The sequence below is a fragment of the Aulostomus chinensis genome, chromosome 24 (genome assembly GCF_037954235.1).
Source record: "Aulostomus chinensis isolate RoL2024-O1b breed Wild chromosome 24, RoL_Achi_v1.0, whole genome shotgun sequence".
In the NCBI taxonomy this organism is placed as follows: Eukaryota; Metazoa; Chordata; class Actinopteri; order Syngnathiformes; family Aulostomidae; genus Aulostomus; species Aulostomus chinensis.
In genome coordinates, this window is record NC_141343.1 from 7,817,922 (window position 1) to 7,830,078 (window position 12,157).

The following is a 12,157-nucleotide window of genomic DNA, read 5'->3' on the forward strand; positions in this document are numbered from 1 at the left end:
CACATATATACATATATGTATACATATATGTATATATATGTGTGTGTATATATACATATATATACATATATGTATATATACACACACATATATATGTATATTCATTTATGTGGATGTATGAGTGTTTATTCTTGTTACTGCTTTTCCGTTACTTTCAGTCACATTGACTTTGTTCTTGTATGAAATTTACGACAGAAATCAACTTGACCAAATCCACAGTCCATATTTCTCAAGAGTACTACATAAATATTGTGATTAAAAGTACTTTTCTGATCAGCAAAGGTCGTCTTTAGTATTGTGCAGCTCCTCATGCAGGTTGCTGAGTGCAGGTACGCTACAATTCGGACGGCGGCTCCACAAACGGAATCAGTATTCAGGGAGGAGTCTTAAATAATCTCCATTACTACCAAGACACCGACAGCTCGGGCCAACACAATGAGCCCACCGACTCATTTTTCCTGCTTTCGGTCTTTCAGAACCGTTCAGTATCTAACGGATCTCCGAGGTTTTCGCTCCTTGGGTGGGTTTTGGGGCGATCCAGCGTTCAAAGCAGAGGAGCTTCTGCTGGATTAGCCTTGCGCACAGCGGGTTTATACCTCCATGAAAGAGGGTGCCACTCATGGCTCAGCAGGGGGTCTGGGATCAATTCATGCTGGATGTCATGCCAGGCAGTCCAGGCTGAGGGAGGATGCTGCCATTACTCTTCCACTTGTCTGTCGGGTACTTTACAATCTGGCAACCATTGATTAAAGTACATAAAACATCATGTCATCAATGAGATATTATTTTCCAGATAATACACACACACACACACACACACACACACACACACACACACACATACTATAAACAGCAACAAAAAATGCCCGATGTGACCTCTGGATCATGACGAACACATACAAAAATCATGTTATTGCGGTTTGTTTTGCATATTAAAAGAAATGCATTGCGCTGCGTACGAACATATGAACCGATTTTGTGGTTTAAAAAACAACAATATTTGCCACCAGTCCTTGGAAAAGCCCCGATTAACTCAGCGTAAGTACTTAAGTATATTCCTCATTAAATCTGTGTGAGAATACACACCAAAAAATAAAAATCAGATCATACAAAATGTTTAAAACCATTTAAATCAGGTTTCAAACCAGACAATGCAGGCGTTGCAAGTTTTTCATTAGGTCTGTGTCGCCCTCTTGTGGTCAGATGAACTCATTACACTTATTTCTACCCCTTTGACGTGCGAGGAGACAGAGGAGTATTTTTTTCTCTCCAATGAATGAACATCATTATCCACCCTTTTTCCTCGACGGTATCATGTGAGAAAACCTCGTTCATTCTGCTATTCTGTCGCGGCAGCAGATTACAGCCCATGGCCGCACAAGACCCTCACATGACGCGATGATGTCAGACACACTCGAGTCCTCAAAATCCCTTTAGGAAGACAGCAATTTACAATAACGTCCGTCAAGCTCGTGACGCTGTAGATACTCCAAGTGCAAGTTTTCTCACACACACACACACACACACACACACACACAATCTACAATTTTATTCCTTCAGACAATCAAGTTTTATTTATTGTCACAGACTCTATCGGAATCGTTAGTGCAAAATTAAGGATTTCCCAGCTGTTTAAAAGACACAGAACATTGCAAGGTTAAGAAAGCTAACATATTTGAAAACATTTCGAGTATAAATTCCAAAATCAAGAAGAAAAACGGTCTCACTTGGCCTTAAGTCGGCTCTACTCGTGGATATTTTTCAGGTCCCCCACTACCATTTTTTTTTTTTTTATATCCCCAACAAGTCTCCATTTTCTCTGATATTTCTCAAGTTCAGTGGTCACACCTGCTTCTCTACATGTTCCTGAAATCTATTTGGTATTGAGGAATTTGGCTACCGTTCCAAATGTCAACCAATATTTGTACTAGGACCTGAAGCTGGTCTTCAAATTTGTTTTTTGATATTTTACTTTCACTACAGTAACAAAACCATAATTTCAGCTGTGAAAATACATCTCTCAGTTCATATTTGAACAGATATCAGTACCATTATCAGTCACTGCAGTTTGGTGCTCAATTTTTGGTACTTTGTTTTCTCGATAACAAAAACGTCATTCATTTGTTAAAAAACAAAAAGTCCAAAGTTCTGAATTTCCTTAGCGTGCTGCTAACGTTAGCTGCTTCAGTTGCCGTTGAGGGGAACCCAAACCCGGTAACACTAACATTTGAACTAGGCATTATCACAACCTGGAATTTGGTACCCAATAATTTTTTTTTTTTTAACATTTATAAACTTTGTTTTCTAAAAAAGAACAAAATTGTCCAAATTCTTCAAATTTGACGGAGTGCTGCTGTGGCTCAATGCAGCCGCTGTAGCTAGCATTAGCAAATTTGAAGCTTTTGCTCCATCCGGCATGTGGGACACAACCAGGTGTTACCCCCGGTTAGGTGGGCTGTCCTGGTCAAATTTGTGTTCCAGTGTCTCAATTGAATTTGTTTTCAGGTCCCAAAATTTTGCTGCCTTCGATTTATGGGATTTGGCTCTCGCTAATGCTGTTGGTACTTTAAGAAGTGCAGAATTCAGTTTGCAGTACGGAGCAGTTACGACATCGTGGTAAGAGTAGCAGGAGAAATCAAAGAGATTTCCAAAATTTGGCCAATCGGACCCAAACTTTATTCATGGCCAGGTACCAATTTCTTTTGCGATTTTTCCACTCTCAGTTGGGCAGCTGTCCTGTGCTGTAGTTGTCTCTCTCAGCCATTTGCAGTTAGTTGTTCGTGCTCTCATTTTCAAAAGGGGAGTTTGCAGGATTCTTGTCCTGGTGTCTTGAGGTATATAAAGTAGATCAATTAGGGGCCCTTCTGTATCTTGTTAGAAACACGTAAAACTATATAATATCTCTATAAAAATAAAATATGAACTTTAAACTCCAGGTTACTGCTTCTTGAAAATTCTCTTCGCATCCACTCCTTCATAGTTGTAGCTCTGCGGGGAAAAGAGAACGCGTGATTCTAACTGACAAGCATTTTGGATTATGACTGATGAGGGACGAAGGGCCCACGGACCTGCACAAGCTCTCCTCCCACCAGAGTTCTTGTGGTGGTCAGGACCTTGTTGTTGTCTTTCCTGGTGAATTTGCCTTTCAGCACGTCACCCTCCATCTCCCACGCGCCCTGGAGAAAATATAGATGAGGGTATTCAGTAAACACCCTGGAATGGAACGTTTCCATTACTCAGCTGGCTTGGATCCCCATAGGCCAGGATCCATCAAGCACACAACAATCCTGACCTGGTTGCAAAGATAGAGTATATACTGTTTTCTACCTTTCAAGTACTCACCAGTGTGTGTCTTCAATTCATGAAAAAAAAAAAGTCCCCTCCTGCATGACTTCTATGTGACCCCATGCAAAGAACACGAGCCGCAAATTCTTAGCTTGAAGCTAACTGAAACTGCTAATGGCTAACAGAAAACAAAACAAGAAAAACTGCCCTAAAACGCTCATTTGGAAACTCTGCAGTGCATCGTGTGGTATAATCCAAACCTAATGTAGCACTTCCTGTTTAGCGCTACCATGAACGAACACGCACGAGTGGGAGTAAGCTAGCTTGTTGCTCTGTGTGCGACCTTTGACGAGCGCCAAACCCTTAGTGTTATCGTGTGTTTGTTTTTGGCTAAAATCAAAGAGGCATAGATTAAACTGAACATTACACCCGAGAGTTTGTAAAAGAACAAGTTTTGCTTTTGCTAGCCATCGTTGAGCATTAGCTCAAAGCTAAATATACATGGCTAGCTCTTTCTGCATTATGGACTTACAAAAAAAGTGATGCTGGAAGTGAAAGATCAATATTGGTCTGCAGATATTAGTGAGTACTTGAAATGCCCCCCCCCCCCAAAAAAACAACAACAAACAAAACATTTTGGTTGACGTATAAACCAAAGTTGTCTGAGCGCCTCCATAGAGCACTGACCGAGACTTCAGTGCCATCTGCCAGACTGTAGTCGAATGGGGCACCCAGGCTGAAATCGATATCTTTGGTCCGGAAGGTGCTGGACTCCTTGATGTGAAACTTGTCCCCAGTCTGCTCAATGGTGATCTTCAGGTTGTCGTGCTCAGCCAGCTTGCGCTTCATGACGTTTATACCTTTTCGCATAGAAAAAGGAAACAGGATCAAAGGAAAGTCAATGAACTTTGCTTGTAGTAAAAGTTGTCATCGGTGTCCTTCCAAGTGCTACGCTGTGTCCAAAAAAAGCTTTTTGTTCTCTGACAAGCGCTTAATTTAGCACTAGCTATTATGAGTCTGGCCGTAAATCTTCAAACTGATCAACACCTCACTGACCGACTCATTCGGCAATGTCAAACTGTGAAAACGTACTCATAAACTAGACCGCAAGGCCGGCGGAAAAACAGTGCTTAGGTTACAGCATGAAATGAGTGACCCTCACACACACACACACACACACACACACACACACACCTACCCATTTGCTCCATGAATTTGTCGTAGTTCTCGCTGCGGTCGACCTTCCAGGTTCCGTTGAACGTCATGGCTGCAGGCTGCAGGCTGGTTGAACTGGAGATGAAGCACGAGCAGACCGTGGGATCGTGAATGCCTATTGACCACCATTTATATAAACCCCTCCCCCCTCACACCCCCCCCCCCCGACCCAACACCCTCCCTTAGCTGGCATGCAAGATGCTCCTCTTTATCTCACTTATTATCTGTCTGCTGATGTAGCCATTTAAAGACGTTGCCAAATGTGGGGCGATTGCTGCATGACCTCGAGGATACATTGATAAGTGAGTGGAGGGCAAGTGGGCAACTCCCTTCAGTGAGTCTGGCACGGTTAAACACTGATGCACTGTTCAGCAGGAGAGGGAAAGGGTGGGGGCAGGGTGGGCAACTGAGCCCCTTTCTGTTCCTCAATCCTTTCTGTGTCGCCGTGTTAGTGCCTGGCATGAAAATGAGTTTGTGACGGTGACAACTTGAACAGGAATGTTTAGTGACCCAGACGAAAACTACTCACTACTCATCCCGAGTTGAAGGAACGTGCAAGCTTGTTTGCAGCTTTTAGCAACTGCTGCGCAAATGTTAAGATTTCATTTCGTCCCCCCCCCCCCCACACACACACACACAGTTTATTTCCAACCAATTTATCTTCTGACTGTTTATCATTATTGCATCATTGTTGCATTTAATTTACTTTAACAGATGTTTAGTTCGCAGTGTTTGTTCCACACGCACTTGAGGCCTGGGAATAGAAAAATATGACGAGTCACTTGGTAAACTCCTCCTTGAGTACAAAAGTTAAGTGCAGCTGAGTTAAAAAAAAAAAAAAAAGGCTTTGGACAGTGTGATAGCAAACTTAAGCTAACAGGCTACAAGTGAGCGGAAAAACAGGATTTTGCTATCTTTGTCCGCTACCTGTCTTTTTCTAGGGGATAAATGTATAATATACAGAATCGCAGCCACCAGATATCTGGTTGGGGAAGTGAGGAAGATGAACAAGCCAGATTATTTGTGTTTGTGTCAAAATTGGTCCAAATCTTGAAGTGCCAATTGCCAATTTCGGCCCAGACTTGGTCCAGCTAATTTTGATCAAGCAGTCATGCAAAGAAAGAGCCGGACTTGGACTTTGAACCAGGCACACGCTGGGCCAGCAAACACAAGCAAGCAGCCTAAATATTTTCCAAATTACTTTTAAAATCTGAGCTGCAATTTGCTCGATTGTTAGCTTTGTCTGTCATTTCCACCCATATCATTTTCAGGTTTCTGTTCATTTCTACAAGCAGACTCTGCACATCAATACAGAATCTGTTTGTAGTCAAGGGAGAATATGTCAAGACAGGAAAGCTTCTGGTTTCTGGTTTCCCTTTGAGAAGCTTTTGTCCAATCACGCTTGAGCGGATCTCAGTTGCATCCAAGTAAACATGGCGTGTGGACTACAAAAGAAGATTAAACACTTTGGCTGGCATGTGAGTCGGGAAAAATGGCTGTGTCCTCATGATTCAACAAAACGTTGACTGAGTGTAAACTGTCAACTTCTGAAACAGTTCACACGTATTTGTCTTCTATCAACTCCATGAAACATGTTGCAAGTTGCCAAACTGACTGTTAAACAGTTGCAAGGACAAGAAAGTCTTGGACCAGATATCTGCTGGCCACACAGGGACCTTGAAATACTGGCTCTTGTTCCCAGAGGCTAAGGTTTGGTTAGCCTGACAGTTTAAGTACAGTTCCAAGAACTCTGCTCTGGATTTTAAGCTAGTTAGCTCGTCACTAGAGAGCAAAGCCTGATGGCTATTTGTAACTCTTGTTCTTGACATCACTGTATTATGTACTTTTTTTTAAACTGTCAATCATTCAGGCTATTAAAGATTTACAAAAGAAACGCAATTAATGTCAGGACCAAGTGCCATCAGGCTTTGCATCTTGTCTGTAAGACAAAATTGAGGGCTGTGGCTTCTCTGTCGATGGCGTTGCAGCAGGGTAGGCGAATCAGGCAATTACCTGGGGTTACTTTACCCTGAGGATTTCTGCCAGAAAACCCTTTTGACCCTTTCTGTCAGAAAGCGGTTCTGTTTTGGAACATGTCGTGGTTCAGTTTAAAATGGGCCCTTTCACTAAGACTCTCTGTTTGAAAAATACTCCCTGGCTAACAGCCTTATTCTCCTTTGTGCCGTGGGGCCCTGAGCTGGAAGGGAGCTCCCAAGGACTACAGTTAGTCCACGGCAACGACAGTTAAGAACCCTGTAAATTCTATGATTGGCCAAGTTCAGGTGACAGCAGTGTCCCTAGGGGAGCTCCGGGATCACCAATTTGGGATTGGGTGGGTTTGACTTTTTTGGACAGGGTCCCCAGCAACTGGACGCGCCCCTGCTCTGGATCCAGCTGCGACTTAACGGTTACTTCTAAACCATAGTCCCCTACATTGTGCTGTTTGAGGTTTAGCAGTCAGAAAAAGTTCTATACCCCGACAAGCTGTACAATTTGTCGTACAGATGGGCCAAAGCCTGTTCACCCCTTCTTTTAAAGCGTCACAGTCGTTGTCATTCAGGTTAGCGTTAGCGGTGCGCTGCATTCTTGAGGTGACAGCAGCGGTGGTTTAGACACTGAGAGAATCACACCTCGAGACGTCTCCGCGGTCACTGCGAGATGCCGCCATGCTCCAACGCAACAGTGTCAGCAGACAGGCTGAGTCACCGAGGTGAGGCTTCGCAACAGAGACCCCCCCCCCCCCCCCCCCCCCCAGATCATTGAGCTCAGATTACAGCTGGAACGATGTTTGTTTAAAAACACTGATTAATTCAGGAATAAACGGTTCCACTTTCCCAGGTCTGGATTTTGATCGAAGTTATCTTTCAAGTATGTGACAGCCAGTCTTGTTTTATCAGAATCTTGCAGCAAACTTTCAGTTACGTAACATTTCAGGATATTTTGCAATTCATTCCAGTTTAAATGTCAAATGTCTTTATATCCCAACCTGTCTCCCCTCCCATAATCCGCTTTACTGCTGTTTTAAAGCTATTTTGAACTTTGACTCTTTGTGGCGTGATTACACCATGTTTATGGTGTTACAGCCTGAAGACGATGGCCTGTGCGTGTCTGAGAGGTTACACACTCCAATGACAGACGCGTCGTTCAGTCAACGACCGGCTGTCGTTTCGCTAATGAACGCTACACCTGACACCTCATACTGATGCTGTAGTTCATCGTCACGCCAACAGTAACAACATGAATCAGCTGATGATTTCATATTCTTATATTCTTTCAGTTAAATCACTATTTGATCAGACAGTTACCTTACACACACACACACACACACACACACACACTCACTGGGATGAAAAGGTACCATTTCAAAGCTCAGTAAATTATTGTTATTCAAAATAGTTATAACTTTGAATTTATTTTTTCACGATGATCCGACTTACTGAAGTACAGTTGATAATTAACTAATAATAATAATAATAATTAACTAATAGTAAAAAACCTAATTTAGGATGTCAACAGGCATTGAATTGTATTTCGTTGGATGGTTGTCAGACTTCAAGTTTCGAACAACTTGATTTACCGCAGAAGGGTAAAGCTACGGTGGCTTGGACGAGCAAACGTGCTACAACGAAAGAGGACAAATGCAGACGGAGAAAACGCCGGCAAATTAAGGAAACAACTTCACCGGTTTTCCGCACGCTGCAAATACACAAAGGTGCTGTAACGACCCCAAAACACCTGTACCTCGAGAAGCATGCAAAGTCAAAAACAAGCACAGGCAGAGCAGAAATCCAGTGAATCCAGCGAGTGAGCCCTGACTGAGGGACGCAGATCGAGGAGTGGCTCAGCGTGGGCGGAGCCAAACATTTGACTCTGCACACTTGCCAAAAGCATTCCGAACCTATGCCTAAACCTAACCCTTCGGAACCCCGGAGTCAAACATTTATTCGCCCCTGCATTTAGCCCAACCCTGTCTCCAGGCCACTAGGGGCAGCGTTAAGCGGAAGTTTATGAACCGAGACACCAGAAGAGAGAGATGGATTTGAACAAGTTGAGTGAAAAGCCAGAAATATAGAAATAGAAAACCTATGCAAAGAGAGAGGTCAGTAGCACCTCATTTTAATAATGGTGGTCTTTATAACGGTGGTCTTTATAATGGTGGTCTTTATAACGGTGGTCTTTATAACGGCGCTCCAGGGCGCTGTGGCCGCTGAAGCATTTCTACTCTGCGTGTGCTTCGGCATTGACTGGCATCATCAATATTTCGGTGAAGACCACAGTAAGAGGAGCAAAACAACAACAACAACAACAACAACAACAACAACAGGTTGCCACACCGAGAGGTGCAGGAGATGAAGACCACAACTTCAGGGAAAGAGACAAATAAATGAATACATTCTTGACGGTTCATCGAAGTTACAGGTTTACAAGAGCAATTCCGATCAAAATTCCGGATGGATTTCTCATTGGATATTGTTGAATATGGATTATTCATGTTTTTGGAGCACTCGCTCATCTTGTTACTTTGTTAGATTTGCAGTTAAAGAAATGCATAAAAGCAACAATCTTCAATAACAAAAACTATCCCATCTCAAGGGCGCTGCATTTGGACGGAAGATGAGAGGAGATGAGATAAAGGGCATACAAGTTTTCAGTGGAGTCGTTTGCTGAGGCCCAGTGTTGCTGCTCCACCATCCAGCAGGATGCTTCTGCGTGGTGCACTACGCCATCTAGTGGAGCCCCCGAGGCAACTGCTGCCTGTACTTCACTCCTGTGTTGTACTGGGTGTAATATTGCTTCACAAATATTCTGATTTGTTTGACAGTTCCCAGGAAAAATGACTCTCCCTCAGATTAATTCCAGTTAATCCCACATTACTAGAAAAACTACCCTGGATTATCTCCGTTGCCCGTCTGGACCGTCATGGCTCCCATTACCGAGCCAAAGATTCAGTTGCCGTGACAAAGTGAGCGCACGACACAGGGCAGCTAATTATAAATGAAAATCAGGATTCCAGCGGAGGGAAATGACATCATTGATCCCAAAGAGGAAAGAGTGACCTCATGTGAGTAACGCAGGAAGCCTGCGTGTAGAGATGGAGGGATCCATGAGGGTCCGGAGGAGAAAGGAATGAAATTCAGATGACCTGGATGATGTACAAGTACTTCATTCAGAGGCAATTCTAGGTCAGTTCTACCTGGGAGGGGGCAAGCGTGGTCCATGTCAGGTCAGAAGAAAGAAGTCTGGACTTTTTTTTGGCGAAGATTTTCTGTTTAAAGAAACTTGTGTAAGAACTTTAAGTCTCATCTTAATTGTAGCTCTCCTCTTGCCGCCGCCCCACCCCCCCCCCCATTGCCCCTATTCTGTAGGTTCAGTAATATTTATTTTCCTGTGTCAACGGTGCGTTCCAACGCTGAGAGAGGGATTACACGCCTGGCTTCGCCTACATCCTACAGCCTCTACTGGGACGGGTGCTGCCACCCACCACAGGACCTCGACTGCTCCGGGGGACTACCAGCATGGATCCACTGTGGATTTGTCAATGATCCGGGAGCAGGCGCCACGCAGCACCACAACTAAAGCAGGCCCCTGAACACACCACAGCTAAAGCCTCCGCACACATGCGCTCTCAGAGTTCACTATGTTGCCATAAAATCATATTTCCTGAAAAATAAATGAGAATATCGAGATGCAGATCCACTCTATGTTTGAGAGGACAAAACAGGACCAGAAGCAGGGACTCACGGCACGGGAGGCAGGAAAACGGCGGATATCCACCAGACCGCAAACGGAAGTTATACCAGCTCAAACTGATATGTTATTTGGTCGCAGTAATAAACGCGAAATCAGCCTGACATTTTCTCAAAAGTCGCGTTCTTAATTTCGCAAAAAGTCGTCGGCTTTGCTGCAAGAAGTTGGGAAACGTGGCAATTCATCCTTGACGTGGGAGACGCCGTTGTTTTATCAGTGACGTCGGTGCTACGACTGTGCACCACGTTGATTTGAAAACAATGAAGAAAGTTATTTGTTTGGGGTTATTTGTTTGTGTGTTTTATTGTGTTTGTTTTATTTGTTTTTTTTTTAAAGATCTGGTGCCATTTCTGAAAAAAATACTTTATTTCCATCACAAAAACAGAAAAAACAACAACAAATATATTTTGGAGTGCAGTATTTAGTCATTCTCAAACATAAATCAGAACTACATGTTGGTTTAATTTAATCCGACATCATGTTAATCACAATAATCTTAGATTAAGTTTATTTGCACTGTGGTGTACCAGATGCATGAGGTGGTTTATTTTGAGGTTTTGCTGCTGTTGAATGGAACAGAAGCCTACAAGCGTCCACAAGTTAAAAATGAAATCGCATCCAGTTGAAATGCGTCCCCACTCAGTACCGTTTCCTTTGTGTAGTAGAAGTACTCTTGTACTCCAAGAACTCCTTGGAGTTCTGCGGTAAACATGAAACATGAAGCTCTACTTCCCACACTCCTGCTTGATTGAAGAGACGTTAATTACAATCACCTCGTCTTCTTCTCTTGATTTTTAATTCGCACTCTGCGCGTTTGACCCAATTTTCTTTTTAATGAAGTTGGCATTTTCACTGAAGTTCGGCAGCGGCGGCTCTCTCAGTTTTGGAGAGCGACGAGCCCGGTACGCCCTCGTGAATCCAGTTTCTCATGACAACATCGACGCCCTCCTCTGCCTCAGCAGATGTCCTCAATCCAACATATGGGGCGAAACAAACAAAGGCTCCTTCACGATTGTGTGACTGTGGCGCACAAACGCGAGTCGTTAAAAGTGCGCAGTTGTCGTCAATAGTTATCAAATCCTCCACAATTACAGTACTCAGGGTATAAGGTGACTGTCCTCCTGCTTCCTGCATGTAATATTCTGTGACCGACGTTCTCACACCTCTCTAACACCCTCGTAGGACTTCCCACCTAATCTTGACGTTTCCTCTCCTCTCCTCGGTCACTGAAGGTTTTGTACTGAGGGGACGACCTCTAAGCTCTTAATTGCAGGTGGTGTGTGTGTGTGTGTGAGTGTGTATACTCTTTTCTCAATCTCTTTTGTTCGCAGTGTTGTGGGAGAAACAAAGGTTCCTTTTTTTTTTTTACACTCGCTGCCTTGACTCTCAGGAGTAGAGTGGGGATGGAGAAAGGATTAACTCAACATTTCTCATGACCTCTGAGCACCGGGCGTTGGAGGGAAAACTTAACGCAGAGGTGCGAATGTTCGTGTGTCACCTGCTATGAAACAAAAATGACTTCCCGGACTCTTCAGTATCATTTCATAACCAAGTGTGTTCCACTTAAAAAGCAAAAAAAAAAAACCCAAACCACTAATCAAGTGCTAATATAATTCTGAACGCTCCAAAAAATCTCTCCCGCTGAGACCGAAATGAGCCATAAAGCACGAAGCAGGCCGTTGTTGTTCATTTGTTTTCCATTACAGAAGCTCCATTTTGGCTAATTAGTCTTGACAGTAACTTTTCCCTGCGGCGTTGATTAGATCTAATTAATGACTGCAGGCAAGATGGAGAACTGGTGCCCTGAAGGAGTCATTTTCAAACATCCCTGGGTAATTGAAGCTATCCTCTTCTCCTTTTCTGCTTTTCTAATTTGCGTTTGTGCTGGGTTTTTTTGTTTTGTTTTTTT

General features: G+C 43.4%; 1 protein-coding gene across 3 annotated transcripts in view; it reads right to left on the reverse strand.

Annotated features, from left to right (window-relative positions):
- Positions 1-1,533: 1,533 nt before the first annotated feature.
- Positions 1,534-12,157, reverse strand: part of LOC147238623 (fatty acid-binding protein, intestinal-like) — a 183,087-nt gene continuing 172,463 nt past the window's right edge. The window contains exons 1-5 of one of the 3 annotated variants that reach the window (XM_086198094.1): positions 6,514-6,681; positions 4,484-4,575; positions 3,973-4,145; positions 3,069-3,176; positions 1,535-2,988 (exon numbers count right to left, since the gene is read on the reverse strand). In XM_086198094.1, the coding sequence (XP_086054220.1) occupies positions 2,938-2,988; positions 3,069-3,176; positions 3,973-4,145; positions 4,484-4,550 (399 nt within the window). In that variant the 5' untranslated portion in view covers positions 4,551-4,575; positions 6,514-6,681 and the 3' untranslated portion in view covers positions 1,535-2,937. Of the gene's footprint in view, positions 2,989-3,068; positions 3,177-3,972; positions 4,146-4,483; positions 4,576-6,513; positions 6,682-12,157 lie in introns of those variants that run through there. The other 2 variants (XM_086198092.1, XM_086198095.1) reach the window with 2 other exon arrangements.